Consider the following 26,617-nt stretch of genomic DNA (forward strand, 5'->3'; position numbering starts at 1 on the left):
TTAAGCAGTATTATTTACCTATTATTGATTTTCCAGAATATAATGCTTTGAAATAGCTTGTTTCCTTGTACGAAGGAAGGAATTGAGCAGTAGCTATCACTTGGCTGTTGCATGCTCTGCTTGGTACGTCAGAGAACTAGTTTGGATGTTCCCCAGACTGTGTGGATGGGAGAGAGGCAGCTAATGCTGATTTGCCACCAGTGAGTTTAAGCATCAGTTGCAGTAATATGTTGCACTTGAGATTTTTTTCTTCCCTCTTTCTCTTCATGAAGCAGAAGAGAGCTTGCTTTGGTTTGTTAGATAGTATTTATATTAGGGTGCGGTGTGAAATTGCAAGTCATGATGAAGAGGTTTCTGTTCACAAAAATGAGTAGTGTATAATTAATAACTTCAGGAAAAATGTGAGAATATAAATCCACTTGAATAATTCATAGTCAATTCTACAAGAGCTCCATTGGTTTATTGTAATTTAAGATACTTCATATTCTATAATTTTTCAATTGGGTGACTCAGTAATATGATAGATGTAACATGTAAAAAACAGTAGTATTACTTGTCATTTCTGGTAAAAAGTGATTTAGCTGGCAAGAACTTACCTGGCCATGCAAAATTGCAAAACATGATTATTGACTGGTTTTGGTATACTGGTTTCCAGTTGCTGGATCATTTGCTCAGGCTTCTACCAGCTTCCAAAAGTTAAAACTCGTATCTGTGATTTTTTTTTTTTTTTTTCCACTGGGCCTGGAACTATGACTACTTGAAAACAAGCTTAAAAAGGTGGAGTAGTTCTTGCACCTTTTTTGGAACTGCCATGGGTAGCGATTTAAATAACATTTAATCTGTCATCAGCTCCTGTATCACTCAAACCAGTGATAAAAGCGATCTAATAACTCTGGAGGACAGTAGAGATTTGCCTTAATCGGAAAACTATAGATAGGTTTGAACATGCTACTTGTATAGCAAATGAGAAAAGGCTCTTAATGACTACAACAGTATTATTTGAGTCAAAAAAAAAAAATTCCCATGTTTTATCGACTGTCCCTGGTGAGAAAGATAAATACAGGTTTCCAGTTCCTGTAGCAAGAAAGACTGTATGTAAATGTATTCATGGTTAAATTCTAATTGCAGAATAAAATTCTGGGCTGCTTTTAGCTATTTTGTTGATTAGCACTACTTGCTTTTAATGATTGCTTACCCATGTGGCTAGTGATTGATCGGGACGTAAATATTGCTTACATATTTGTTCTGTGCTGGAATTAATGTTAACAAGTAACTCTGGTTATGTTGATTTGATATAATCTAAGAGGCTGCCTTTACAAGAGGCAACTTTAGAGGAGCTTGTAAAAGGGAAAAATGAGTTATATTCCAGGAAAGCATCTTGGCTTGAATGGAAAGCTTCTGGAGTATGTTCTTGGTTTAAAAACCGTTGAGCCAGATGTATATAGCAACAATGTTTTCTCTTAATCTATAGGCAAGGGACTTGGGAAACAGTTTTTTCTATAGTCTTAAACTTAAAATTTTATTAATTTTTTAACTTCTTGTATTTAAAATACAGTGTAGGATAAACAGAATGAGCATATACCGTTTAGTGTCAAAATCTACTGGTCTAAAACTGAATGTCAGATTGTATTTAATGTGTTTATATCTTCCACCAATATTGAAGTCAACTATAGTGGCTTTTCTGTGCATGTGCTCTAGAGCCAATGTATGTTGATGTTCTTAGGGGATTTTGCAAATCTCTAATATTTTAATTTTTCCCTCCCCCCCCCTCTTTGTTTTTTTTCTTAGCTGGAAAAGAAGCAAGCAACCCCTCCATTTCAGCCTCAGATCACAGATGATTATGGTTTGGATAACTTTGATACACAGTTCACCAGCGAACCTGTGCAGCTAACCCCAGATGATGAGTATGTTTTTCTTTTTCCCCCAAGTACAATTGCATATTAAGAAATTAATTTATAAATTACTTGACAGTTACTAAGAAGCGACTATGTTCTTAGCATTAGAATATGGTCAAGTTACGAAGAATTTCACATTTACTTTATCCTACATATCTTGCAAAACCTACCATATTTCTTACATACTAGTATTCTAATAAAAGTTCAGAATACAATATAGATCCGCTGTTGAGTGTGTGCTTGGCACTGAAAGAAGAGATGGAAACTTGATTCCTGACCCAGGCTGCTTTCAGTTCTGTACTTGGGAGAAACAATTGAGGCACAACTCTTTGGGTCTCAGAATAAGCTTGAGATAGCAGGAAAGTCTCACAGAAAGCTATTACTTAAATGTGCTATGGAAGGATTTTGCAGGAAGAAAAAGTGTGCTTTAATAAAGGAATTTGAAGGCTGAGGAGTGATTGCTGTCCACGAAGGAAGAAAGTTCTTTCAGATACAAGGTGGCGTATAGAAGACAGGCTATAGTTTCGGTAGTTAGATGGGAGACTTAGCGTGCCCAGACTCTTTAAAAGAATAATGGTACACGGTTTTGAGGGTTTACTGAAATGTAAAAACTTAAAATTGGAACTTGAACTTCCTTTGGAAAAACAAGAGGAAGCTCTATGCAATGGAGGAAATGGAGAAAAAAAGGTCTTGTTGACTTCGTCCATGAAGCATTTAACACATTTGTCCTCAGACACATTCTGTCAGAGCTAAGGGGGGAGGGTGGGCCAAATGATGTCAGTGTGAGGACTGTAGTATCTAATTGCTGAGGAATGCAGCAGTCTGGGGGGTCCATTCTTTATTCTCCCAGGTGCATTTTTCTTTCGAGGCTTCAGTGTGTGACACTAACGCCAGAATAGAATAATGCAACTAGAATACACCTTTTTAAGAACTTTAAAATATTTTTTCTTATTAAAGAGCATAGTAGTGTGTGGTTTTGTGTTGAAATTTTTGTGCTACTCTGTCAAAAATACAATGAAACTTTCTGCTGCTTATTTAGCACTTTAATACAGAAGTAAAATGAATCAAAGGAGATTTTGGGTTTATTAAAGATCTAAGACTCAGAATCCTAAAATTTGTGCAGCTAGGATTTTTAGGTGAGCTTTACTGTGAGAGCAGCAAAGATTTGCTTGCATGTTGTATAGTTATATTTTCCCATTATATTTCATTTATTTGGGTTGTTTCCTTATCTGACTAAATGCCCTCTACTGAAAACTAGAATGTATTCTTTTCCAAATGTTTTCAGCCTGTTGTCCTGTTCACTGGTTTCATGTTTGAAGAAAATGTATTCATAAATTTCCAGCCCTTTGCTGCATTCTTTACAATTTCTAACTGAAGTCCCTAGAGCTACTGACTGGTATTCTAGAATGAATATTTGGGTCTAATCAGATGTTCAATAAAGCTGATTCTGAAATACTGCTTTTGGAATTGGGATTTTAATAATGTATTTATGCTTTTTACTTTCTTAGATACTGTCTGAAGTACTGCATATAGCGGGATGCCATGTTGGCAAGCAGAGGCTGTTGCTATCCAAAGGCTTTCATAATTAAAGGCACAAGATTGTCACATTCAAGCCTATGTGCTTCTATCAGTTTCCCTCTTCTTTGTTGCTACACAAAAAAGCTAAACTGCTCTGAAAGACAGACAATACCGTTTCAAAGCCTCTTTCATAAAGTGCCTGCTAATCCTCAGTCAACCCCCAGGATTAGCTAGTTGGTCAGGGAGTTTTTATTTGTACAGACAAACATTGATTAAATTTGTGATTGTAAAAATGAAGCCTGTAACTAGCACTCCGCTGAGTCTACTCCAGTGGCAGTAAATTCACTGTTGCAGGGTCTTTCTCTTGCTGCATTCTTGGGTAGCAGGTGTTCATCCTCACGTAATTATGTATTTGGAGATTTCACTGGGTATTTGTGTGTCTAGGTGTTCAAGCTTCAGTTTTGTAGAAGTGTTACCTGTGTACCGTAGATCCATAGTTCACAACCTCTCCTGCATTCTCTCGTTCTCAAGAGTCCAGCATGTATGCAATGAATAGCTGAATGCAAACCAAAGCGTAAAGTGCTTCAGTTATTGTTTCTGTGTCACACCAAAGAATTGCAAGGCACATTTGTGCTTTGCAGGTTTGGCTTGACCACAAAATTACAAACACCAAGTGTATGCGCACCTATAGTGGGAAGTTTTATGAATGATGCATCTTAAAAGAAATTGTGTCTCTTTTATATACATCAATTTATAAGTCTTTCCTTGGGTTTCCTGTGCATACAGTATGTATTTTTTGAAAAGTATTACCTTTGTGCTTGACTTTTTTGTGGTATTTATCTTACATATAACATACCTTTTTTGTTAATTGCTATTATAAAAACAACAGGCATTTATTATATGCCTCTTTTTGGGCCTGTAAGTATGCATGTTGCCTAACTGGAAGGGCAGAAGAAACTTTTTATCGGATGTTTCAAAATTCCCAGTCATATTGCTTTAGATACTGGCATAAAACATTAGTGTTAAGTAATTTTATGTTCAGAGACTTCCTTTCCTGTTTATTGTTGCTTCTGTACAATTTCATATACACACATTTCTGTAAGGTATTTTGTTGTTGTTTGAAGAAAAAGTACAGCAACAAAAATAGCATTTGCAATTGATGAAACTAAATCAATGCTTTTATTTGTTTTTCAGGGATATAATAAAGCGAATAGATCAGTCAGAATTTGAAGGATTTGAATATATTAATCCATTGTTGCTGTCAACAGAAGAAACAGTATGAAGGAATGACATCTTTGTTGTGGACAATGTGAATGACCTTTAAATTTATCCTTAACTACAGTATATGCATGCGAGGCTGGGGAACTGTAAGGTTTTGGACGGAGACCAATGATTTTTAAAAAATTGCTGCTGAAAATCAAAGAAGAGAATAATGATTTTGGTGGGTGTCTTCTGCCACTTAGTGATTCTTAAGTTCTGGGCACTGACACAGCTGGCTTCATTAATGAAGGAATTTGCATTTTGTGCCTGTTTCATGAAGGATTGAAATGATCATTGCATCCCTGGAAAAGGAGATTCTAAAACTTTGAGATCCACACACTTTCTACAAACATTTGATGCAATGAGCTACCAATTGAAGAATATTACAGTGTAACATCCTGAAGAATAAAATATATTACGGTGGTGTTGAAGCTTATTTTTGATGCCTTTTTTCACAAGTGGTACCTGTCTAAACGTCTCAGATATATTTAAAAGGAGTTGTGTTTTATTAGCAATCAAAACATAAATTTGGGTACAAGATTTAAGTGCCTAAATGGATAAACTGCATTGAAGAATTATTACATATTTGGAACGTTCTTAAACCTGGTAAGTTCTGCTTGTTAATATTAAGTATCCATTTACATATGAAACATACAGTTCACAGCTGCAGCCTAATGTTCATTTGCATCTTTATAGAATTTTAAATGCGGAGTGACTCAGCAATATTAATTCCAAATTAGAATTTACAGTATCAATTTCAAAATCTGTGGTTTTAAACTCCAAATTTACCAAAATGTATAGATTGAAGAAAACTAAATTTGCACACAAAGGATTTCTGAAAAATACTTAAGCAGTGCCTACACCTACAATGATGTTGTGTTGTGTATTAGATTTTTGAAAAGTATTTTTATCAACAATACAAATATTCAGAAATAAAGCAAAAGCGTAATAAAGCATAGCCTTAAAGTTTAAATAGTAAATCTAGAATAACCATAATATAAAATACACTTTCCTGATAAAGCACACCTCCTACTTATGATAACCTGTCTACATACAATTACTCAGTGTATATTAATAACTAATCATTCTACATAAGAGAATGGGATGTTTTGGTAAAACGATTTGCATCAAAGTAGTAAATTTTTTTAATGGAAGAAAAATTAATACCTAAGAAATTAGATAAAGGAAAAGGTAACTATCAACTCCCTTCTTGTGGAAACTGGGGGCGGGGGGAGGGTATATTACATCAAAAAGGTTAACAATTTACCAGCTTGGAAAAGCTCATGTCAATACATTTGAGAATTAGTGAGCGTGCATCGCTATCTGAAACTTCAGAGGCTTGTGAAGATTTACCTGCCTCTCTAAGTAACAACAGCAGAGGCAGTATTTCTTTTTGCTAGATTTTGGTTTAACTATATTGTGTGGTTTGTAGAGATAGGGGGGGCGGAATAAATCGTGTGGGAAGACAAAAATGAGAAACCCTGTGCCATGACATCTCACCTAATTTGGTGTAAAATGCAGGATAAATTGCAACGCTTTCACTTTCTTTACATTAACATATGGTTTTCTCAGGGTACAGCATTGCATTAGGTGCTGAACATGACATCTTTCGGATTCACATCCAAGTCATGAGGTGCTAGGACGAGACTGCCAAAACATTGTCTAAAATTTTCAATTAATCATTGATTAACAATCTACATTTTGTATCCCCTCATTAGCCACAATTATGCAGACCTGGGGTTATTTATTTATATTATTCCCATTCAGATTTCAGTCGTGGGTTTCTCTCCGTTGGACTGCAGCTTTTCGTATTAAGCAAAACATGTTTTAATCAGCACTAAATAATTTAACCAGTAAGAAGTATTTGCCTCAAATGCCTGGACTTTAGATACTTTATTATCTACTAAAGGAAACATTTACCTTTTAAGTGTAATCTGACATTTTTTAATTACTCCTTTTTTCCCTTCTCCCTGGCAATTACTTTATTTATCCTGAGTAACTTTTCTTTCAGTGTTTTCAACTCCCCTGGTAATAAAACTAATCGAAAGTTATCAGAGTGACTGCAGGCAGCTCATGAATGGAAATATGACAGATTAAGCTGTCCTTTGACATGCTGGGGCATAGGACTTTAAAATGGAAATATTAGAAAAGTGGGTAGGGTTTTTTAACCTTTTTTTAGGTTTCAGAACATTTTGGGAGGGAGGGAAGGAAGACCAGAAAGACAAATTTGCTGAACAAACATTGTAAAGACTACTTTATTTTATTTAAAAATTTACAGGCATTTACAATGTTGCTGTGTTGCCAAATAGTTTGCTGGATACAAGTTTGGTTGCTCATGTGCAAGTGTTTGAATAATGTTCTGTTCATGATGAAGGGGAAATTTTTTATATAAAGTACTTGTTTTATAAATAAAAGAAAATGAAGGATGTAATTAAATGTGTGGTTTGGAAAAAATCCTAATATATTACAAATGGATCTGGTAATGATATATAGTTGTCTTATTTGAAATCGTAAATGAAAATTCTAGCTAATTTAATGATTGTAAAACAGTAAATATGTTCTTGTAGTTTTGTATAATTAATTAGTTGGGATCTTTGCTGACCAGTTTTAATTGTGCAGAAGATGGTATACTAATCCATTACAGCTAAGATCATTTATATTCTTGCACATCTATTAAAGACTTTAATGAAAAAGTTAATAGACTGTTATTATTTATCAGTAAACTGAGCTATGTCCAACTTGCACTTTTGCAAGAGACCCCATTGTAAATTAAATCTATAGGATTCTTCCTGTGTTTTGATACTGCATTCTGTGTTTATTCTGTGTCTTTGGATCGCACCTGAACTGTGTGTTTTTGAGGCCCAGGGCAGAGGTTTGCAGACAGAAAACCATTTGAATACTGAAGTTTGTTAATCTGCGTTGCACTCTTCTTCACTGTATGTGAAGGTGGTTGTGATCAAAATAGCTGGAAGAGGGACAGTTGTACTACTCTTGCATACAGCCCTTTGAGAAACTAATTTGAACTGTAAGGCTGAGGCTGGAGACATGGTGTACTGCATGAGTAAGAGAGCCTGTTCAGTAAACAAATAACTGTACTTGGGAGAAATGAACAACCTACTCTAGTTTATTTCATCCCTTCCATTGTTGTTACTAAACATCACTAAATGTCACTTATTGTCATTCATGGAAAAGGTTGCTTTTCTCAAGCTTACAAAATGTTTACCTGCTGCTATTAAGTAGTTACCAAAATAGTCAATGAGTCTTCTGAATACCTTCTAGCCAGAACATCCAGGTGTTCTTTATTCTCAAACATTGATGGTTTCTAAGGGGGAGGGTTGGAACTGATACAAAAAGCAGCTGTTTTGGCTGACTGACTATATTAAATCTTGTGAAACTGTCAGGAGGCATGTTCTTTCTGGAGCCTAGTTAGTTCAGACTAGTCATGTTAATCAAGTGGATCCTGACTTAGAAACCTACAAAGTAAGGTGACAAATTTAGCTGTTTCTTCAGAAAGATTAAAAAAAAAAAAACCCACACCCTTTTATTTGGTCTGGGTGTGTTTTGTTTTAACATAGATATACTCACAGAATCAACTGTACAATCATGTAAGTTCTTATGTAGATACTGAAATAATGAAAAATGCTAAGCTTGAATGACTTTTTGACTAAGTTTATTTTCACAGATTACCTGTTTAGAGGAAAAAAAGAGGTCGATAAACTTCTGGATTAGATTAAATAATAGTTCTCTTTTGTTCAGCTGCTTTCTTTTACACTTAGAGATTCAGAACAACTATGGTGCATCAGACAAAACGGGTTCTTCAGTGATTTACAATAGTACATTTTTTTCAGAAGTACCCAGATTCCAAGAGTGCCAAGACTGCCTTCCATGGGGGACTCTGGGACATCCTATAGCACCATTTTCAGAACTAGAACTATTTTACATGCATTTGAGAGGATTTAAAATAAAAGCCCCCAAACAGGTAGGTGGCACTTGACTTCATAGAGTTAAGCTAGTTTGAGACAAGGACGTGCTTCCTTGACACATTTTTCCTTTTCCTTTGAGAAAGGTTCATCCTTGGCCTCGTTCCTTTGCTCTTCATTCTTCTGGATTTACCACATTATATCATCTGCACTTTCAGACAGGCATCTAGCAAGATGGCCATCAATATCCAATTGTGACAGTCTGCAAATACAGAGAATTTTTTCACTGAGAAACAAAGTCAAATCCTTGTATTTACACTATTCTTCACCTTCACTCCCTCATTTCCTAAGCAATCGCAGAAGTGTTCTAGTAGCTTAATGGGCAAGTCATTCCTATGCTCAGAAGCATTGCAGTCCGCCACAAACTCTTCCAGTTGCTGCTACCTGCTGCTAGATAGTTTGCTAATGTCATTTACCAGCAGACAATGCTCACTCTCTATGCTCAGGAAAAGTAATGCTATTCTTGGAACACTGTGCACTGAGATTTTATTCTTATATACAGACAGGCACACAAACACTGATTTTAAGTACCCATTTCCATGCAATTCTCTGCTCTTGGTGATTGTAACACCAGTTTTCAGTGTAGATTGTAATCTAAGACAATTAAAATACTAGGCTATTGATACAGGATAGAAAACTGTTACCTTATTCCACACCCAACTCCAATCTGAGGATCTAGGAAACGAGATTTCTGACAGAGGAAGGATGCTTTCTCACGTCTGCTTTCAGTTTCCTTTTTTGGAGGTCTGTTTTTGTGATGGTGATGTGACCCTCCCCACTACCTGTATTACAGTAATTTTATTGTAAAGCTGCTTCTATAAAAATTGAAACTAATCCTACGCAGCACAGTTACCAGTAGCACAGAACTGAATATGAAGACCTGAACTATGTTTAGCCTTTCTGTCTAAATCTCTTTTTGATGACCACTATTTTTTAAATATTAATGAAGCCATCCTTTTGTCTCCTTCTTCAGCCTCCAAATGAAAGAAAACAATGTCGCAGCCAATAGATCTTGCAGTGTTAGAGGACCTGTTAAAACACGTTTTCAGCAACTGACAGCCTAAATACTGTTAAGTGGCGTAATTTCAAAAGACAACTTAATTCTTATTGTAGAGTAGATATTCAATTGCTGGGAAGGAGGACCTTTTTTTTATATATAAAGGTAGCCTGACAGCAGTGGAGGACTGAGGTCTCATTTAGTTGTCCTAATCAGGGCTTGAATAAGGAAAATCGGCTTCCTTCCATCTTGCCCAGACCTTGAAAGCTAAATCTAAAGAGCACAGTTGCTCAGCCAAAGCCATCCAGGTACTTGCTGAACAGGTACCAGTATAGCTGTAACAGCAAAGTCTAGATCTTGAAGAGAAAGTGACAGGTATGAGATTAATCCATCTAGCTCTAAAGTTAGCTTTTAACTACCAAGAATGCTGCACTGGAATGGTTTTTGGGTTATGACACAGAGTTCACCAAAAAGTCTCTTCATATCCAAGTATTTAAAAATGCTAATTCTACATATACTAGCAAGGTTTACCAGAGAGCTCAAACTTAGCTTTCTTTTTGAAGCAGTATAATCTAGTAATCAGGAACTTCTAAACTGAATTAGAAGTTGGTAATTCTGACATTTAGAAAATACTTTACAGTAGAAATTTTGTTTATTGTCATTACTTTGTATCTAGAGAATGCATCCAGAACCATTTTGTTTTGTATACTGTGAAGTTATTAAAAAAAACTTACGTTCCACTAAAATGAATCAGACACATTGGACAACTGTCAAGAGTTGAAGATCCTTCACTCTGATTTTCGGTCTTCTCCTTGCAGCTTTCAGTTCCAGGTACGCTCGCGCGAGGAGGTTTGTTTTCTGCAGGCACATATCTGGCCTCACCAAATGAAATATTCCCTTGATGTGTTTGCATTTGAAGCTCTTTCCTATCATTTTCTTTTCTGTTTTCCCTGCTGTTCTGTACGGTCCCTCTGCAGCGCTGTTGAAAGCTAAAAGCTTTTGGAGAGCTTTGCGACAATGTCAAGTGGTGTGTAGAACTTGTGTGTTGAGTGAGTGTACGTGATTTAGGACTTGCATCCAGTTTTGAAATACCTTTTGTGTCTTCCCCAACCATATTTTTGGCTTGATCTGTAATAGTTGCACAGCATGTTTTCTCAGCTGTAGAAGGTAAACTTCTCAGTTTATCTGCTTGGCTCTGTGTTAGCTGATGGAAGCTAAGATCCTTTGGGTTTAGATGTTTTTCTTTGCAAAAAGATGGGAATGATACCCACTGAAAGTCTTTCGTTCCAATTGTAAAGACTTCTTGTTTTCGTAGACTCTCTTCCTCAGAACTCTGTGGTGCACACACATACACAATGTCTTCAAACACAGTTCAATCAATATGTAAAACCAAGGCTGAACATATTACTAATACTGAGAAGGCTAAACTACATTGAAGAAAAGATCATTTTATTTACACCTTCTCCAGCGCTTGTAAGGCAATCAAGAACTTCCTGGAGTTTATGCAGTATGTGTCTTCCCTTAACATTTTTAAATTGATACAATAAGGTACTCTTAATATGTTCTATAGAGACTAAGGATGAAAACAATGACCTCCTGCTCTTGAGGAAAAAAAATTCAACTTTAGAAGGACTGTGTTTTTTGTGTTATGATATTGCCTAACACTATCAGAACAACGTAATGGTTGTTACTGTGTAATTAACCTTTTGTTACAGTTTGCCTTTTCCAGTTTCATTCCATTAGGGAGATGCTACTGCTTATGAGCAGCCAGTATGCTTACACAGGTTACCTCTTTTTAGCAAAATGTTCTAAAGAATTTGCCATGCTGCAAAAAAAGCCCCTACTAAGTTGTCCTTGTACTACCTGCCACACAATGCTAAGTCACACACCACTATCTGTAGAGACTAAAGCTGAAAACTAGTATCTATGTAAAAGCTATTTCAGATTGTTTCCCCTGTTAACATCATCGTTCAGCCTGTCGCTATTGTAAGGAGTACACAAAGTGCAGACAACAGATACAGCACACTACCTTTCCAAAGAACTCTGGAAAACTGGGCACTGTTCGCCAATTTGTGCATTGTAAATCTTGACTGATGTTTTTCAGTAACAAAATCCATGTTTTTTCACACTCATTTAAGTCGTCTTTCTCAAACCAGGAACATCTGTCAGCTGCTGTCCTGTAAAGAGAGAGACAGTCCATTAGTTTGAAGGTGGGAGAGAGGGAAGAAAATACTCTGTATTGCTATTATTTTGTCTCTTAATTAACTTGATTTACCCTTCCCGTAATGCTGATTGTTTCCAAAAATATAGCTATCCTTAACTGTGATTTATCAAAGCAGAAGTTTTTAATTAAAAACTTCCAGTAGCTGACAGTGCATCAACCTCTTTCAGCCCAATTCAATGGCGAACTGTGGTGACCCCTTTTCCTTTTGTTAATGGCTAAGCACAAGGCAGGGATTTTGATTGAAAACGTGTACAACTTTTCTATTTGTACAACACAAAACTCCATTCTTTATTTTCTCATGATCAAGTAGCACTATGTGCGCTAAACCAAGGATAGTATTTGACAGCTTTGCCATGTCAAACCACAAAGCAGCATGTAAAAAGCGTTTGTCAATAGGTGCAAGTATGCGAATGCAGTTTTTTTTTAAAGAGGCAAGACAGCCTATGGAGGAAAAAAGATTTAGTTGTTTATACTACTATTTGTTTACCAAGGGAACCTCCATCTACCCTACAGCAACATTTTTCTAGAGCACAGAGACATTATTTAGCCCACAAACTAATTTTCACAGTCTACCATGACTTACATAACTTGTACAGCTATCAAAAAAATTACCCAGTTTTTAAAAAGAATGTCTAAAAGCCTTGTTTTCCACTTGTAACAAATGAGATACAGGTATTTATTACTGTCTTCACTTCCACGTGAAACAGTTAAGTGTAGCCACTGTTTTTTCTTCTCAAATACTGAACTTGACACCTGCTGAGCATAGAAATCATTGAAGTGTTTGCACTGAGGATGGCAATTGCATTGGTTGCTGTATGTGCCTGGCCATTCCCCTATTGCCATTTGAAATTACCGATTATCCTTCTGAACTTGATCTAATCCATTCTAGGAAGGCATTAGGAAGGTTTAACTATAAAGTAAGCCTTAAAAGGTTTTATACTAGTAATGCTGTATAGACAGTTTCAAGAGGATGGATTGTTAATTTCCAGTGTTCCCACTTCTTACTGATGCCTTTTCTTGGGTCACTGTCCAGGAATGATGCTGCACTGAGAAGAAACTAGACCAGTCTTACAAGCCCTCAAAAAGTGGAGCCATCGGCCTTTCAAAGCCTGCTTTTGGAAGCGGCACAGCTGACGCCATGCTTGCTCATCCTAACAGGCTGACACAAGAACTCAACCACTCATTGCCTCTTCACCCCGCCTTCCTTCAATCCTCCGCCACCTGAGGGCTGGAAAAAACAGGAATTACTTCTGGTCTCCTGTGAGCCTTACTCTGAAGAAAGAAAAATGAATTTTCAGACGTTAACATTTCTTTCCCATGCTATTTGTGCCAAGAAACGTGCGGAAGGCACGGGGCCTAGCGCGCGTTATTTTGCAGTTGGCGTCTCGATGTTTGAAAGGCGCTACGGGCGGTGTTTTATGAAGCAGCCTTCAACACAATCACCAACGTGCTGGATGCGCGACCACGAAACGCCTCAGGCCGCGGGTGCGTTCGAAGACGCAGCCGCCCCTTTACGGCGCGGGGGCCGACGGAGGGCGGGGCGGTCCCTTCTCTGAGGCGCCTGACACAGGCGGGAGCGTCTGCGGCCCGACCCCGGCCCGTCTCGGGCCGCGCCTTCCGGCCTCCAGCGCCCGCCCGGGCCCCGGCGGGGAAGCGGAGGGCGGGGGCTCGGGGCGGCGGAGGCGGCGCTGCTGCCGGCCCCTCTCGGAGGGAGCCGTTCCCTCACCCGGCCCGGACTCACTGGCGCCGCCGGGGGGACTCCCGGCCAGGGCTGGGCTCCCGGCCGCAGGCTGGCGGCGGCTTCCTGGGCTTCAGGCGCAGCTTGGCGGCTCCTTCCTGAGACATGGCTGAGGCGCGGGGCCCGCCCGCCCCGGCCTCCTCCTACAGCCCCGCTCTGGGCGGGCGGCGGGCGGCGCTGCGCACGCCTGGGCGGGGCGGTGCCGCCTCAGAGCTCCCCCTCGCCTCGCCAGCGGACGGCGCTGGCGCCCGCGGCCGGGCAGAGCCGGCCGCCGGCTGGTCCTCCTCCTCCTTCTTCTCCTCCCGACCGGCTAGAGCAGGGCCGTTGGGCGGGTCGGCCGCGGCGCCGCCCTGAGTGAGCGGTGCGGAGGGAGGGCGGCGGACGGCCGCCCGCGGCGGCCTGAGGGGTAACCCGCCCTTTTCTTGAGGGAAAACCCGCCCTTTTCTTGAGGGGAATCCCGCCCTTCTCTACCCTCTCCACTGCGCTCAGCGCCGCGCTGAGCTCCACGGGGCCTGTAGTACCCTCAGCCGCTAGCTGCTTGGCCGCCTCGAAAGCCATCCTTTTCGTATTACCTTTCCTCCTTAAACGTTTATGTGTTTGTAGCGGTTTGGTGTATGCGGGGCTCGGATGCGGAGCTGCCGCTGTGGCAGTGCAGCGTGCCCTGCCTGTGTAGGGTCGCGGAGGTTCGTTGGGCCGTCCTCAGGCCGGGCCGGCGGGTGAAGGCAGAACGCTCCGGCCTTCGGTCGAGTGGGACAAAATGGCGGTGGGTCAGCTCGGCTCCTCATCGCTCAACTGAGCTCCGTACCGCGGTATAAGGCTGAAGCCAAAGATTGTTAATCCAAATAGTAAAGTCGATTGGGAGCGCGTCTCCCATCTAATCTCTCTTTCAGGAAAGAATCTGCTGAAGTGATGCAGTTTCTTTTGGCAGGAATGTTGCTGGGTGGCTTGAAATAGAACACTTGTTAGAGCGGAGCCATCGCTGGTAGTTTTTGGAGTGGATGGACACACTGATCGGGCTGCAGACTTTTCAAAACCAGACGTAATAGAAAAATGATGACAGACTCTTCATAATTCTCCAACAGTTAGACCAAAGGATCAGAAAGTAACTCTGATGATTATTAAATTCTTCACCATCAATATGAGAATAATTGTACAAGGAAATAAAAAATTCTGTTTGTCTGATAACAGGTGTTTATGAGGGAGAGGGGGTAGAGAGCGCTCTTTTGCATAAACCAGTTTATTATTGGTAAAAGATTAATCCAAATTCATGTTCCTTCTCTTTAACGGCATTTCTGCAGCGCTGAATGTCTTGTGGACTGTTTCACCCTTGGATTCCCTCTTCAGACTAACAGGGAGGTGTCAGTTTTGACTGCAGCGCTGTATTAGAAGTTATGCCTATGAATTACTGTGTTGGGCACACAGACCACCAAAAATGTGTTAAGTAACAGTTGACCCAAGTTTCTACATGTCTTGAACATCTGAACCAGGAAAATGGCATTCAGGTCTCAGAGTTCATAGATTCACATTTTAAATAGATGGGTAGATTTAACCTGAGAAGTGGCAGGTACAGCCAGACAGCCACCTCCAACTGTGTTATAGGCTGAAGATGATTCAGTTAAGAGTGCAGCCAGAGATCTGGGAGGCTCAGTCCAGCTTACAGCTTTCCTATGTTAACTTAGGTAAGTTGTGTTTCTGTGAGTCCATATCTGTACTGAGTTAATGTATTTTACCGTATGTAACACAATTTTATAACATTAAAAGAGCGTTAATGGGTTTCCTTTTTGTGTAGGAGTGAGGATAAAAATCTTAAAAGTGTAAGGTGTTTGGTTACTAATGGCAACTGTGTAAGTTTCTACAACAGATAGCCCAGCTGAAAAATAAAATAAAAAGCAATAGTCATACTAGAGTGCTAGCATTTCTGCTGTGCGATAGGCAGACTAAAATGAGAAGGAAATGCAGGAAGAAAGGAACGACAATGGAAAAGCCAATCACTGTTGTACAGACTAACATTTTCCCATATTAATATTTGTTACAGCTACTGCAGGACCCAAGAAATACCAGGACAGTTACAGTATTCTGCCTTTCATTTTTATTGCTATTTAGAAGCTGATTCCTACTGAGATGAAAGGAGATTTCAGGAAATAGGTCCTCCTTTCCCTCTTTGGTGGGAAAGGCATTCTCCCAAAAGTTCCAGGTGGAACAAGGTAAGCTCAACAGAGGCAAGGGATGAATTTGAATCTGAAGATTTTAGGCCTGCTGTGGAAAGGAAGATGGTGATGGCAGCAGACACAGAGAAAAGAACAGCAAGAGGAAGTATATGTAAATAAAGCAAAAGTGTAGATTGAAAGAGCCGTGTAAGTGGTTGAAAATGAGATGACAGAGGAGGGGTAGAAATTTGATTTCACAATGGCTGATGCTAATTGAATAAGACAAACCAAAAAGTATTTCATTTTGGGTTTTTTACTTGCCGGCCTTAGTGACTGCTATGAATTATAAGACACAACACTGATTATCGCCACTTGGCGGCAGCAAACAATATAAAAAACTTGCTTTAAAAAAAAATCCGAGGGGCAGTGAAAGCTATCAGATTGAGCTAATGCCTGCAGGCCACTGTACGGATTTCTAGGTGTATCTATGCTAATGATTGTTTATGCCACAGGGTTTCTTTTTTTGTTCCTGTGATGTTTGCGTTAGTGTTTTATATGTCTTATGACTCCTTGGATACTACTTTGACAATCCTCTGCTCCTAAATCATGCATTGTACCAACAGATTTATTTTGTTAGGTATGACTTCTGAAACAGCAATCAGAAGTGTAGTCCGTTTTTCATACTGAAGGTGTTGCTGTGTGGTACTGTTAGTACTGTGAGTCATGCATTATAGCATTTGCAAAAGCTTTATTATGGGTGAGCATAAATGTGGTTATTGCGCAATAAGGGCCACAAATGAAAGAATATAATAAAAATAGTGAAAATTATTACTGCAGCTGCTGATTGTAAAAAGCAAAAGGGAAAAACCTTGCTTCTGTAGCAACTATAGCTTGTAGGTGTTTTTGTATTTTGTGGATTTAACTGAAAACTTGATGCTGTAAGATTTTTTTTTTTTTATTGTTATCTGTTTAATGCATACCCATTATAACCTATGAGAGCAGGCATGTCAGTGAATGTTTTCATTCTTGCTCTATCTGATTCTGTAACTATCTGTAGATTTGAAACTAGCATTCTAGAAATCTTTGTCCATTGTATGTACTCAGTATTTTTCATCTGCATCTTCCCAGGATTAATCATGTACTTAAAGCATGAAGGTGAAGTGTAGAATAGGACCTGTTCTTGGTTCTCCCACATTACAGAAGACCATATCTACTGTTCCCTCCACTGACATGGACATTCTATTACTTCTTGATTGACTTTGGGTCTTGCATAATTTAATAATCAGAATGTTTTGTGATCTTAGAAAAAAGTTCTCATAGAAATGTGAAGAGTGATCTTTATCATCAGCAGCCTTTACTGGATTTGAGCCAGTGGTCAAGGGATTTGATCTTTTGGAAGCTAGGATGCTTCTACAGATTATCTTTAGGGATTTCCTTGTAGATGGAGTGCCAGCATGGGTAGCTATCTATTCCTTATAGAGTCTCATCAAGCTGCACACGCTTAATATTTACTTACATGGTCCCTGATTCTTGCTGTAAAGTGGGCCTCAGTTTTAACTTTTGCTCTCAGGAAGAAGGGGCTATTATAACAAATTCTAATCCTTTCACAATTCCACAATCACTAAAGCCTATAAACTGCCTGCCAAACAAACCAAGTGATCTTTTCCTGGGCTGAGGGAAAGAGGAGAGCGTAAAACGCAGGTGCCAGCATTTGCTGGGGAAGAACTGGTACATTATCAACTAATCCGCCTTCTGCTATTTCTGATTTCCTACCCAACAGCTGCAACATTGAATGAGAGCTTCTGCATTTGGGAAGAATTAGAAAGCCTGGTAATGCAGGGTCTCTATTACAGCTACAACAACTCACAGACAGGGAGGAGATTTTTGCTGCCAGTGTAGAATTTGGAGTGCTAGGCATTTTATAGCCTGAAAAAATTGTAATTTTCAGCTGTTGTTATGGAGTAATCAATGAAGAAGAGATGTCATAGTTTCTCTCTGAGCCTGATGTAATTGCATGCATGAGCTATTAGTTTTTTGAATGTACCGCTTTGAGGCTAAAGCATATGCAGTTTTTATTAAAACTTTTTTTTGATGGCGACTGATGCTCGCAGGTAGTTTTAGTCCTGCTGAAATATCTTTGGTTACAGAACCAAAGAGTTCACTACAGAGTCTGTAGTGATAGCTCCTGTATCAGATAAAAGTGTTCAGAATAAATTGTGCCTTGCTAGAAAATTGAAACATTATGATGTTTTAATTATTTTGTCTAACCACTGCTTGGTTTAGGAGTATATGTTGATAATTTTTTGTCCTTGTCAAATAGTCTGTGACTTCACTCAAGGATCAGCCTGTCCATTCTGCTAAATGTCATAAAGGAAAATGTCTCCCAAGATACCACAGGAGATGGAAGTATGTATAGTAGAGCATCAGTGAAAGCTTCTGCAGCAAATGGACTTTACAGCGTATCTCCTCTACAGCCTAGTGGCAGCAAATGTAGCACTGGAAAGAGTAGCTCAATCATATTGGCTCACTCAGTATAGTGCTAATCACTATCTGTAGTGAAATGGGAAAGTCTGAGTGTTTTCATCAACATGATGTATTACAATTCAAGCCACAAAATTATTTAGTCTGTGTAAGACTTCCTTTAGCATAGTCAGGAGAATAAAGATGACATGCAGTTTCATTTTGAGAAGTGCAGGCTCATTGTTGTTCCAGAGAAAGTCAGTTGAATGGAGGCGGTTTTGCAGGCTCTCCCTAATTTTAGTTTTAGGTGACATGGTCTTTTCAATGAAAAGTCATTGCCTTTGAAAGCTGCTTCCTCTGGTAGCTTACCAGAGCCTGAATTTGTTCATGTGCAGAGTCCAGTGCACAACTCATCTTTTCAATTCAGCCTTCCCTTTTCAGGTATAAGGACAGAGCAGTACCTGTGTGACTGTATATAGAAAATCAAGCCTTGTGACATTTATATGGCAAGATGGGAGGACCTAAAAAGAGGACTAGGGAGACTGGCATGGCATTTGTGGGTACCAGGTTGCCAAGGAGGCATATTGTATTGAAGCAGTTGCCTGGGAAACATTTAAAAATACATTGAATGGAAAAGCATATGTGATGTGCCCACAAGTGTTCTGTGTGAATGAAATGCCATGGCTGATGATGGCACCAAGAGACTGTTACTATTACGTGTAAAGATGCTGCAAGTGATGGGGTTTTTTCTCTTTTGTGGGTTTGGTTTTTTTTTCCTTCCCATACCCTATTTGTAGGAGGTGTGCCAAAGGAATATTATTTTGCTCTTGGCTGATGGATTAAAGTAAATGCAGAGAAAGCGGTACATGCAGTCGTCAGCAGCAGCAGCTAGAGATGGTAAGAGTAATTTGGCTTCATTTAGGCAACCTAAACCAAAGTGACAAGAAGCCTGCATAATTCCTCCTCAAAAGTAATAACAGCACTGCTGAAACTCGTACAGTTGTATAAAGATAAATGCTTCTCTGAACATTACCGCTTTAATTTGTGCTAAGATTGTATTTGGAGGCTCTGACGTCATTACAATAGGACTTATGTAAACATCATATAAAGTGCAGAGTTTATGATCAAAGCAGGTTGGACAGCATATATGAAAAGGTCTCTCACTGACCTAATTTTTTTGTTTGGGGCACTTAAGTAGAGGGAGATGAAGGGAGAAATTTTCGGAAGATAGCCCAACTGCTCTAGTTCCTCCTCAGATCAGACTGAGAGATGGTACTGGCAAAAAAGAATGTCAAAGGAAGGGAGCAGTGTCACTGGAACTAAACCAAACAATTATATCCACTCTTGTTTCACAGAAAGAAAACTTTTTTCCTATGCAGCCAGGAAACAAGGGAGCTAGCATGTGTAATCTATGATATCATAACCTTGGACAAAGAGGTTCGTCTGCTAGTAATTTCCAGATACTAAAATGCATCTCTCCTTCACTGAGAATGAGTGGCAGGTGTGAGACTGGTTAGGATTATAATCTCTGTGCCTAATCCTCCTTTGGAGATTTAGAAACAAATACCCTACACTTGATTTGCTAGAGGCTTAAGGAGCCTGTTTGGGAGCCAGCAGATTTAGCTTAGTCCAGCCTTTACGTGGTACAGACTGAGACAGTAAATTTGTTGGAAGAGAGACACAGCGGAGAGGAGTTCAGTTGACTAAGAAGGAAGGTCTAGAGGCCTTTTTGTAACTAGTAGCTTTGCAAGGATGAGTTGCCTTATAGGGAGAAGGCCCCAGGGGCTTAGCTTCTTGAAGATGTTGCCTGTTTGAAGCTGTGAAGTTGCTGTTTATTTGGTAATGTGTGTGCTTTTCCCCAGTGAGGAAGCATTTTGACTGACTTTGAGACTCTCCTGACTTTGCTGTCATTTTGGCTAGCAAGGGGATGCTTTTTCCAATTTGGGCACAATCTGCTCGGGGGTTTGAGGTGATCCAGTGATTGTGTGGAAGACTGTGAATCAGATGAAGTCTTCCGTGTGTCAGTCAAGACCTAGTATCACTCATCATTTTTCTGGCCCAGTGTGTGTTTGGTTAAATCAAGTCCTGATGTTTCTAGGCCCTGGGGTTAGTGTAAGAGAGGCGGGGAGAATCTGCCTTTCATCTTCCTCTCACAATTTTGCAATGTGACTGAAAACTGTTGGAGAGAATGTTTCAGATCTCAGACAAAGATTAGGTTTGATGGCATGAAGCCGTGGGTTCTGTGGCCCAGCCTAGAATTCTGTTGAGGGAGTTGTATAATCTCCCCGTACTTTAAAGGATTTTGGCTCTGAATTGAGGATCAAATATGGCTTGAGGTTTTCATGTTTCTTGCTTGCTTGCTTTCTTGGTGGTTTTTTTGTTGTTCTTTTTTAAAGTGTGTCTCACAGTATTATAGCCCATAGCAGTTTGAGTTCCTCCTGTTTGCTGTGTATCATTCTTTCATTTGAAATCAACATACTAAAGGGCTCCACCAAAAAAAAAAAAAAATCCGTAAGTAATAGCTGTAGTAATTACAGAAGATCACATGTCTTGTTTATGGGCATGAAACCGCAAAACAGTGGGGCAAAATTACCAATACTAGTTAATGTGGTGTGACGGTATCCGTAACTAGAATGGTGCGTAAAATCAACTAAAAATAGAATGTAATTTAACAGATGCATATTTATTTATTGCTTCAACAAATGTGGATAGCAGGTTTAGTTAGTTTTGCAATTTTTTTAAGGACTAGCTAGCGTTTTAGAAAATCTAGTAAATCTGAAGGTATAATCAAAGCTGTGGAGAGAAGCATAAATCTTTTCACTGAGAAGAGTGTATTTTAGTTGCAATCTAATGGTGAAATAATTTTGTTGCATTATGGAAATGTCTTGGAAATATGCAGTATGTCCCTGCTATGCTTCCTAAATTCTTTCCTTTTTCATATTCATTCTCCCTCTGTCCTTCATTAGTGCTTAACTTGATAAACTAAATACAAAATGGGACTAATTTAGAAGACCTGACAGTAAAATACAGTAGAACTGTAGTTTCTTTTCTTCCATATGTAATTTATTTGATTGTATCAGACACAGGCTGAGTTTTGTTTATTTACATTGTCTTATACCCACTGAACTGAAACCATCTTGTGACATTGTCAATGTGAAAAGTCATTCTGCCTGGAATATATCTTGTTATGACACAACTGCAACACCTAGTTAGAGATATTAAAGTAGGTGTTTGCCTTCCTTTGCTGTCACTTTGCAGCTCCCAGCATCTGTAAATCAAATCCATTTAGACTACTTCAATAAAAAAAAAAAAAGATGCCTTCCTGCCACATCCAAACAGTACTGCTGTCAAACGGTAACTTCATGCTACCGTTCCTTTCATGAGTGAATTTAAAACTGGGCTGATTTTGAGTATTTGGAGTAAGTTGGAGTATTTTCCCCAGATGACCTCTCCTGTTCCCCAAATCCAGTTTGCTGTTCCTTCAAGTAATTTGTGCTGCTCTCGTAGAAATTGGATTGCTCCCTTTTAATCAGTGGAAGGTACTCTGAAAGAGATGCATAGTAGCTGAAACACCATGTTGTGATGCTCGTTCAGGACAGAAAGTATGCTTAGTTAGCTAAAGTAGTTACTCTGGTTTGTACCCCAGACTGGTTCCATTATTAGCCTATTTTTTATTAGTATGTCCTACCATACTGGAATCAGATGTTTTATCAGAAGATTGTGTGGAAAAGTAGCGGCTTCACAGCTCTCTGTGGCTATTCTGCGCCCTGCATAAAAAGAATTCGTTAGCTTCTATCCAGATCCCACTGGGCAAGAGTCAACATCACAAAGAGGTGCAAAAAAATGGCACTGTTAAACCTTAGTGTGAAAGGAAGAGCTGAATCCAGGTCCTTACAAGAAGCTGTTTTGGCCTGATTGGGTTGGCTGGACATGATGAGATATGATCTATGACCAATGCAGCTTCGTAGGCAGAGATGTCAAATATAGATGCATTTAAGTGTTTGCTGCCTCACATTCCCTCTAAAACCAAATGAGATTTAGAGAAGCCTGCTTGATGTAGTCTGCTGTACAAGGTTCAAAAGACGGGAGTGATCAGCAGGAAGTTGTCATCAGTTCTTTTGGGAGTGGGTTTTGGTTTTTTTAATTACAGAGAAACTAGAATTTACATCCCCATTTGCTAGTCACATTATTTAGTAAGGGATGGTTGTTTTCCTGAAGACGTTACCTGTTCAGTGATGATTTAATTTAGGAATTAATTCAGGGAATTTCTACTGCTTGTAGTGTGATGCAGTAAGTCAGAATACTTAATTACAATGGTCCCTTCTTGCCTTAAAGTAGCCCTTTCTTATCTTATTTCATACCTACTGCTGTTTATGAGATAGAACACAGGTGCACAAAAATTAAGGATATTGCCTGAGATAACGCAAGACCTGGAAACTGAACTCTGGCCTGTTGTTCACTGGGTCTGTGCACAGGCATAAGACTAACCTTACTTTCAAGCAGCATCTTTACTCCCAAGGGCTTTCAACATAGTGTCTTTCATCAGCTTTGAACTCGCTAGAAAAAATGAAAAGATGGGACATCTTTCTGAAAGTCTTTAGCTCGTATCTTCCAGAGTATCGATAAACACGAGTGCAAATACACAGTCTCCTTTGCCCCAAAGACGTGCTCTGGCTTTAGTACCACACTTCTAATGACAAACATTCACCTAGTTTACCATATGCATTCTTTTATCTTAGCTGTTCTCCGTGCATGTTAGGAGATTTATTTCTACTCATAATGTATTTCATGTGTGTTAGTTGTAAATATTGTGCTCATAAATCAGCCTGGACCATCCAGCCCCAAGGATGGAGACAGCTTACCATAGGTCTGTCTGCTTCAGATTGTGAGACTGTACTAGTTCTCTGGTTTTTCCATTGCTTGGCTCTGTTAGTGGCATGTTGCCAGTCTCCTGTCTCACATTAACAGGAATATTATATATTACTGAATTTAAAGTGTTTTTCCTTCAGGACTAGAAGAATGTAACGGAGCATGCATCTGGCAGCCTGACATTATTCCTATGGTGTGCAGTGTGCCCTCCATGCAGAGAATCGCCACCATGGATTTCTGCTTCAGTCATCTGGGCATGAGGAGTTTTACTGTGTGCACTGAGGTAGGTCTTAGACCAGGTTGGGGACACATTATGTCAGGGACTGCATGCATATATACATAATGTGTAATGAAAAACTGATTATTCTCCCTTCCCTTCACCAAATTCTCTAAAATACCCCAAAAGTAGCTAGTCTAGAGCATAATACCAGAACTCCAGCTTTTCCATCCCACTTCTAGAACCAGCTCCATCTGTATTCAGACCTACTGACCTCACTTTTTTCATCTGGGAGATGGAAACTTGTTATACTTGCCTCATAAGATGTTTTTGGAGAATTTATTAGTTCATAAAGTGTATGTATGAGGACAGATCAGTACTACAGAAGTACATATGAAACTGCCCCAACACCAGGATTGTTACTTCTCATTGTCAGGTAGTTTCATCTGGACTCCTCTCCTTTTGTCCTCTTGTTGGAAGGCTTGCCTGCTTGGTGGGAACTGCAAGTATTTTCTGCAGTGCTCCTGTTAAATTATTACCCATTTTACTGATTTTAAGGATCTTGTGCTCTCAAAATTCCTGTGTTTGCATGAAAGAAGGCTGCATTAAATTGCATGGTCTAAAGCAATCAATATTTAGTAAGCTTCTGGTATTTTAATTGGCTTGTTTTTGGAAATCTGAAATGGGCTGAGCTGCAGGGCTAAACTAAATGGAGTCATTCATACCAAAGATACTCTGAAGAAGTATATTTCTTCGTGGTAGTACAGCTGAAACCACCACATTTACTGTAATTAGTGGGTATCACACTTGTGCCTATGCTTCCTATCTTATTTATATATACTTAAATATGTTTCTAGGTATCTGATTCTTGGAGGCCATGTTAAACCAATGTCTTCTGTTGTTTATTCTGGTCTAATAAACAGACCCTCACACAGTACATTCCAAAACTATAACCCTACATAGAAAAAAAAGTTCCCCAGAATAGTCTGTGACCCAGAGCACATGATGCATTTCAGGAGAGCCGGAAAGGAGAATGGTGTCATCACCTGTGGGGAAACAAAAATCAGAAAGAAACGAGGAGGGGAAATTTTGATGCTTATTTTTAGAGTCTGTGGGTGAGTATTATTTTCAGCTTTGTCTATATTAATTTCTGTAGAATGCAGTGTTAACGTGTGATTAGGCTATCTACGAATAGAGGTGTCATAATTTCTAGCTAAGTAATCACTCACTAGCAATCCCTAAAGACTTAATATACCCATTTGTACCAGGATAAGTTAGCAAAGACGTGACTATAGGCGGCATAGATATATTTGAGACAGTTATAAGCTAGCTAGTTGAGACATAAACCTTACACAGGTATTTACACTTAATGAGTTCAGAAAAATAGGTGCATGACACTGGGTCAATCCTCCATGTAGCTGAAGATACTCTGTTACTGCTGTTAATGTGAGTTAGTTTAAAGCTGACTTTCAATACGTTTATGTGGAGCTGTTCTCATACTTGTGACTGCATACCTTCAGCATCTTCTCTGTTTAGCACAAGACTACACACTCATAAGTTTCATTGAAGAACATACTGCTTTTTAATCAGCACTTATTGTCTCAGTATGCTTAAAATAAGCGTTTTGTCACAGTCAAGAAGAAGAAACTATTGGTTTGCATTCTGGCACCATGCTTCATGTTGTCAAGTGCTGTCAGTTGGCTTCTTTCTGTAACTTATTTACAGAGAGAGGGAGCTTGAGATTGAAACATTCTGGTAACAATTTTCACCAGATACATATTGGATGTGTTATAGAAGTATCTCTAATGTTACAAAGAACAAGAGCTTCAATGGGTAATAGTCTGATCTTGTGTGCTGCCGGGGTCCCCTTTAGAGCCTTTGATTGCTGTATAGGACAGGGAACACAAAGCTAAAATTCCCCTGTTGCACAGTGAATACAGCGAGAGGAAGGAAAGAAGATAGTATCTTATCAAAGGATCTTCTGGTTTCCTTTATAAACAGCTAAGAAGCAGCTTTACCACTTCCCTCGCTCAGTATTAAGCAGAGGACCTTTGAGAGGACACGAGATGTTAGGCCTACCAAAATTCTCTTTGACTGTCTTAGAATGTGTCGGTAGTCTAAGTAGCAATAAAAGCTAATATTGCATTAAAGCCAGATGTTTCTAGTTAGTCTGCAATGTTGTCTTTTAATCTGATGTGGAAGCAGAGGAGTACAATGGAATCTGATCTTTGCTTTGAGAAACCTGATTTTGTCACTAGTCCTGAAGCTGGCCTTTTGACTAACTCTGTGTTAGTCATTTCACCTCTACATCACTCCTATACTTTGCAAACTCATCAGCAGGACTGCTTACTGGCAGTGTTGTACCTTACACAATAAAGACCAGATCTTGTTTGACATGATTAGATATCACTGCCATTAAATTTAATAATTTACAGAAATTTACAGTCTGAATGTTCTAAATAAGGATCAAGTGCAACAGAGATGTTAAAGTTATTTTGCTAGCTTATATTATAAATGGAGCACCAGAAAAGGCAGCAGAGGAGGCCTCATTTTTGCCTTAGTGTAGATAGGAGGAACTAAACTGTGAAGTGATAAATTAGTAGTTCCCAAACCAGTCTGTGGAAGCATAAAGTATATTAATTCCTAAGTTCCAAAAACCTGTGAAAAGTTTCGAGGCTTGACTGTGGCAAAATAGCACAGAAGTTTGGGAAGAATTGAGTTGAACAATATATCTCCTCTGCAGAAGACTGCACGTAGCTTTTGAAAAAGACTTCTCTAAGCCTATTCAAACTGCTTAGGTTCTTGGATAGTTTCCTCTTGTAAATAGATATGGTTACGGTCTTTATTAAATGCCATAAGCAATAGCATTTCATTATGGCTATATATATTTTTAGCCTGTCACAGAACACATCCCATTGTAGCTTTTTTTAAGAAAAAAACAAACCAAGAAAAGCTTTCTTAGGGCACGTACACAAAATATATACATGAGATTTTTGTCTTGGAAAATGCAGCAGATTATAGCTAGTCTTGAACTCTCCTACTAGAAAAGAAAGCTGTGAGAATTTTAAAAAATGCTATGCAGAATTATTCATGTTTCCAATGTTTTGGGGGTTATTTATTGAGTTTTATCATGCAGTAGCTTTTTCAGAAAATTGTGAGGGCCAGGAACTTACAATTAAGTCTTGTTTTGAATCACCCGATCGAGAACAAAATCTAGAACGAAGAAATTATTTGGATTACAAAATGTCAGAAGCATATTGATACAATTATCCTTAAAAGGAGATACTGTAGGAAATAGGATGGATTAAGTTA

The 26,617-nt window shown here is 39.1% G+C and overlaps 2 protein-coding genes across 3 annotated transcripts in view; one reads left to right on the top strand and one right to left on the bottom strand.

The window, feature by feature from the left end:
* PRKCZ (protein kinase C zeta) overlaps nucleotides 1-4,997 on the top strand; it is a 67,125-nt gene extending 62,128 nt beyond the window's left edge. For both annotated transcript variants that reach the window (XM_009812612.2, XM_009812613.2), the window contains exons 17-18: nucleotides 1,789-1,904; nucleotides 4,608-4,997. In XM_009812612.2, the coding sequence (XP_009810914.1) occupies nucleotides 1,789-1,904; nucleotides 4,608-4,695 (204 nt within the window). In that variant the 3' untranslated portion in view covers nucleotides 4,696-4,997. The remainder of the gene's footprint in view (nucleotides 1-1,788; nucleotides 1,905-4,607) is intronic.
* A 3,355-nt stretch (nucleotides 4,998-8,352) lies between these two features.
* FAAP20 (FA core complex associated protein 20) lies at nucleotides 8,353-13,719 on the bottom strand. The gene is made up of 4 exons (XM_059829867.1): nucleotides 13,616-13,719; nucleotides 11,680-11,827; nucleotides 10,385-10,983; nucleotides 8,353-8,855 (listed from the first exon to the last, which is right to left on the bottom strand). The coding sequence occupies exons 1-4, from the start codon at nucleotides 13,717-13,719 to the stop codon at nucleotides 8,783-8,785; spliced, it is 924 nt and encodes a 307-aa protein (XP_059685850.1). The 3' UTR covers nucleotides 8,353-8,782.
* Nucleotides 13,720-26,617: the final 12,898 nt, after the last annotated feature.

The sequence above is a fragment of the Gavia stellata genome, chromosome 27 (genome assembly GCF_030936135.1).
Source record: "Gavia stellata isolate bGavSte3 chromosome 27, bGavSte3.hap2, whole genome shotgun sequence".
Lineage (NCBI taxonomy): Eukaryota > Metazoa > Chordata > Aves > Gaviiformes > Gaviidae > Gavia > Gavia stellata.

What these genes read in the sequence shown, in the direction of transcription:
- FAAP20 (XM_059829867.1), bottom strand. Translation starts at nt 13,719, where the DNA reads ATGTCTCAGGAAGGAGCCGCCAAGCTGCGCCTGAAGCCCAGGAAGCCG. An exon ending in TTCCAGAGTTCTTTGGAAAG is followed by an intron (nt 10,984 to 11,679) that starts GTAGTGTGCTGT and finishes TGTGCACCACAG; the next exon opens with AGTTCTGAGGAAGAGAGTCT. An exon ending in CTGATTCATTTTAGTGGAAC is followed by an intron (nt 8,856 to 10,384) that starts GTAAGTTTTTTT and finishes CTGTATTTGCAG; the next exon opens with ACTGTCACAATTGGATATTG.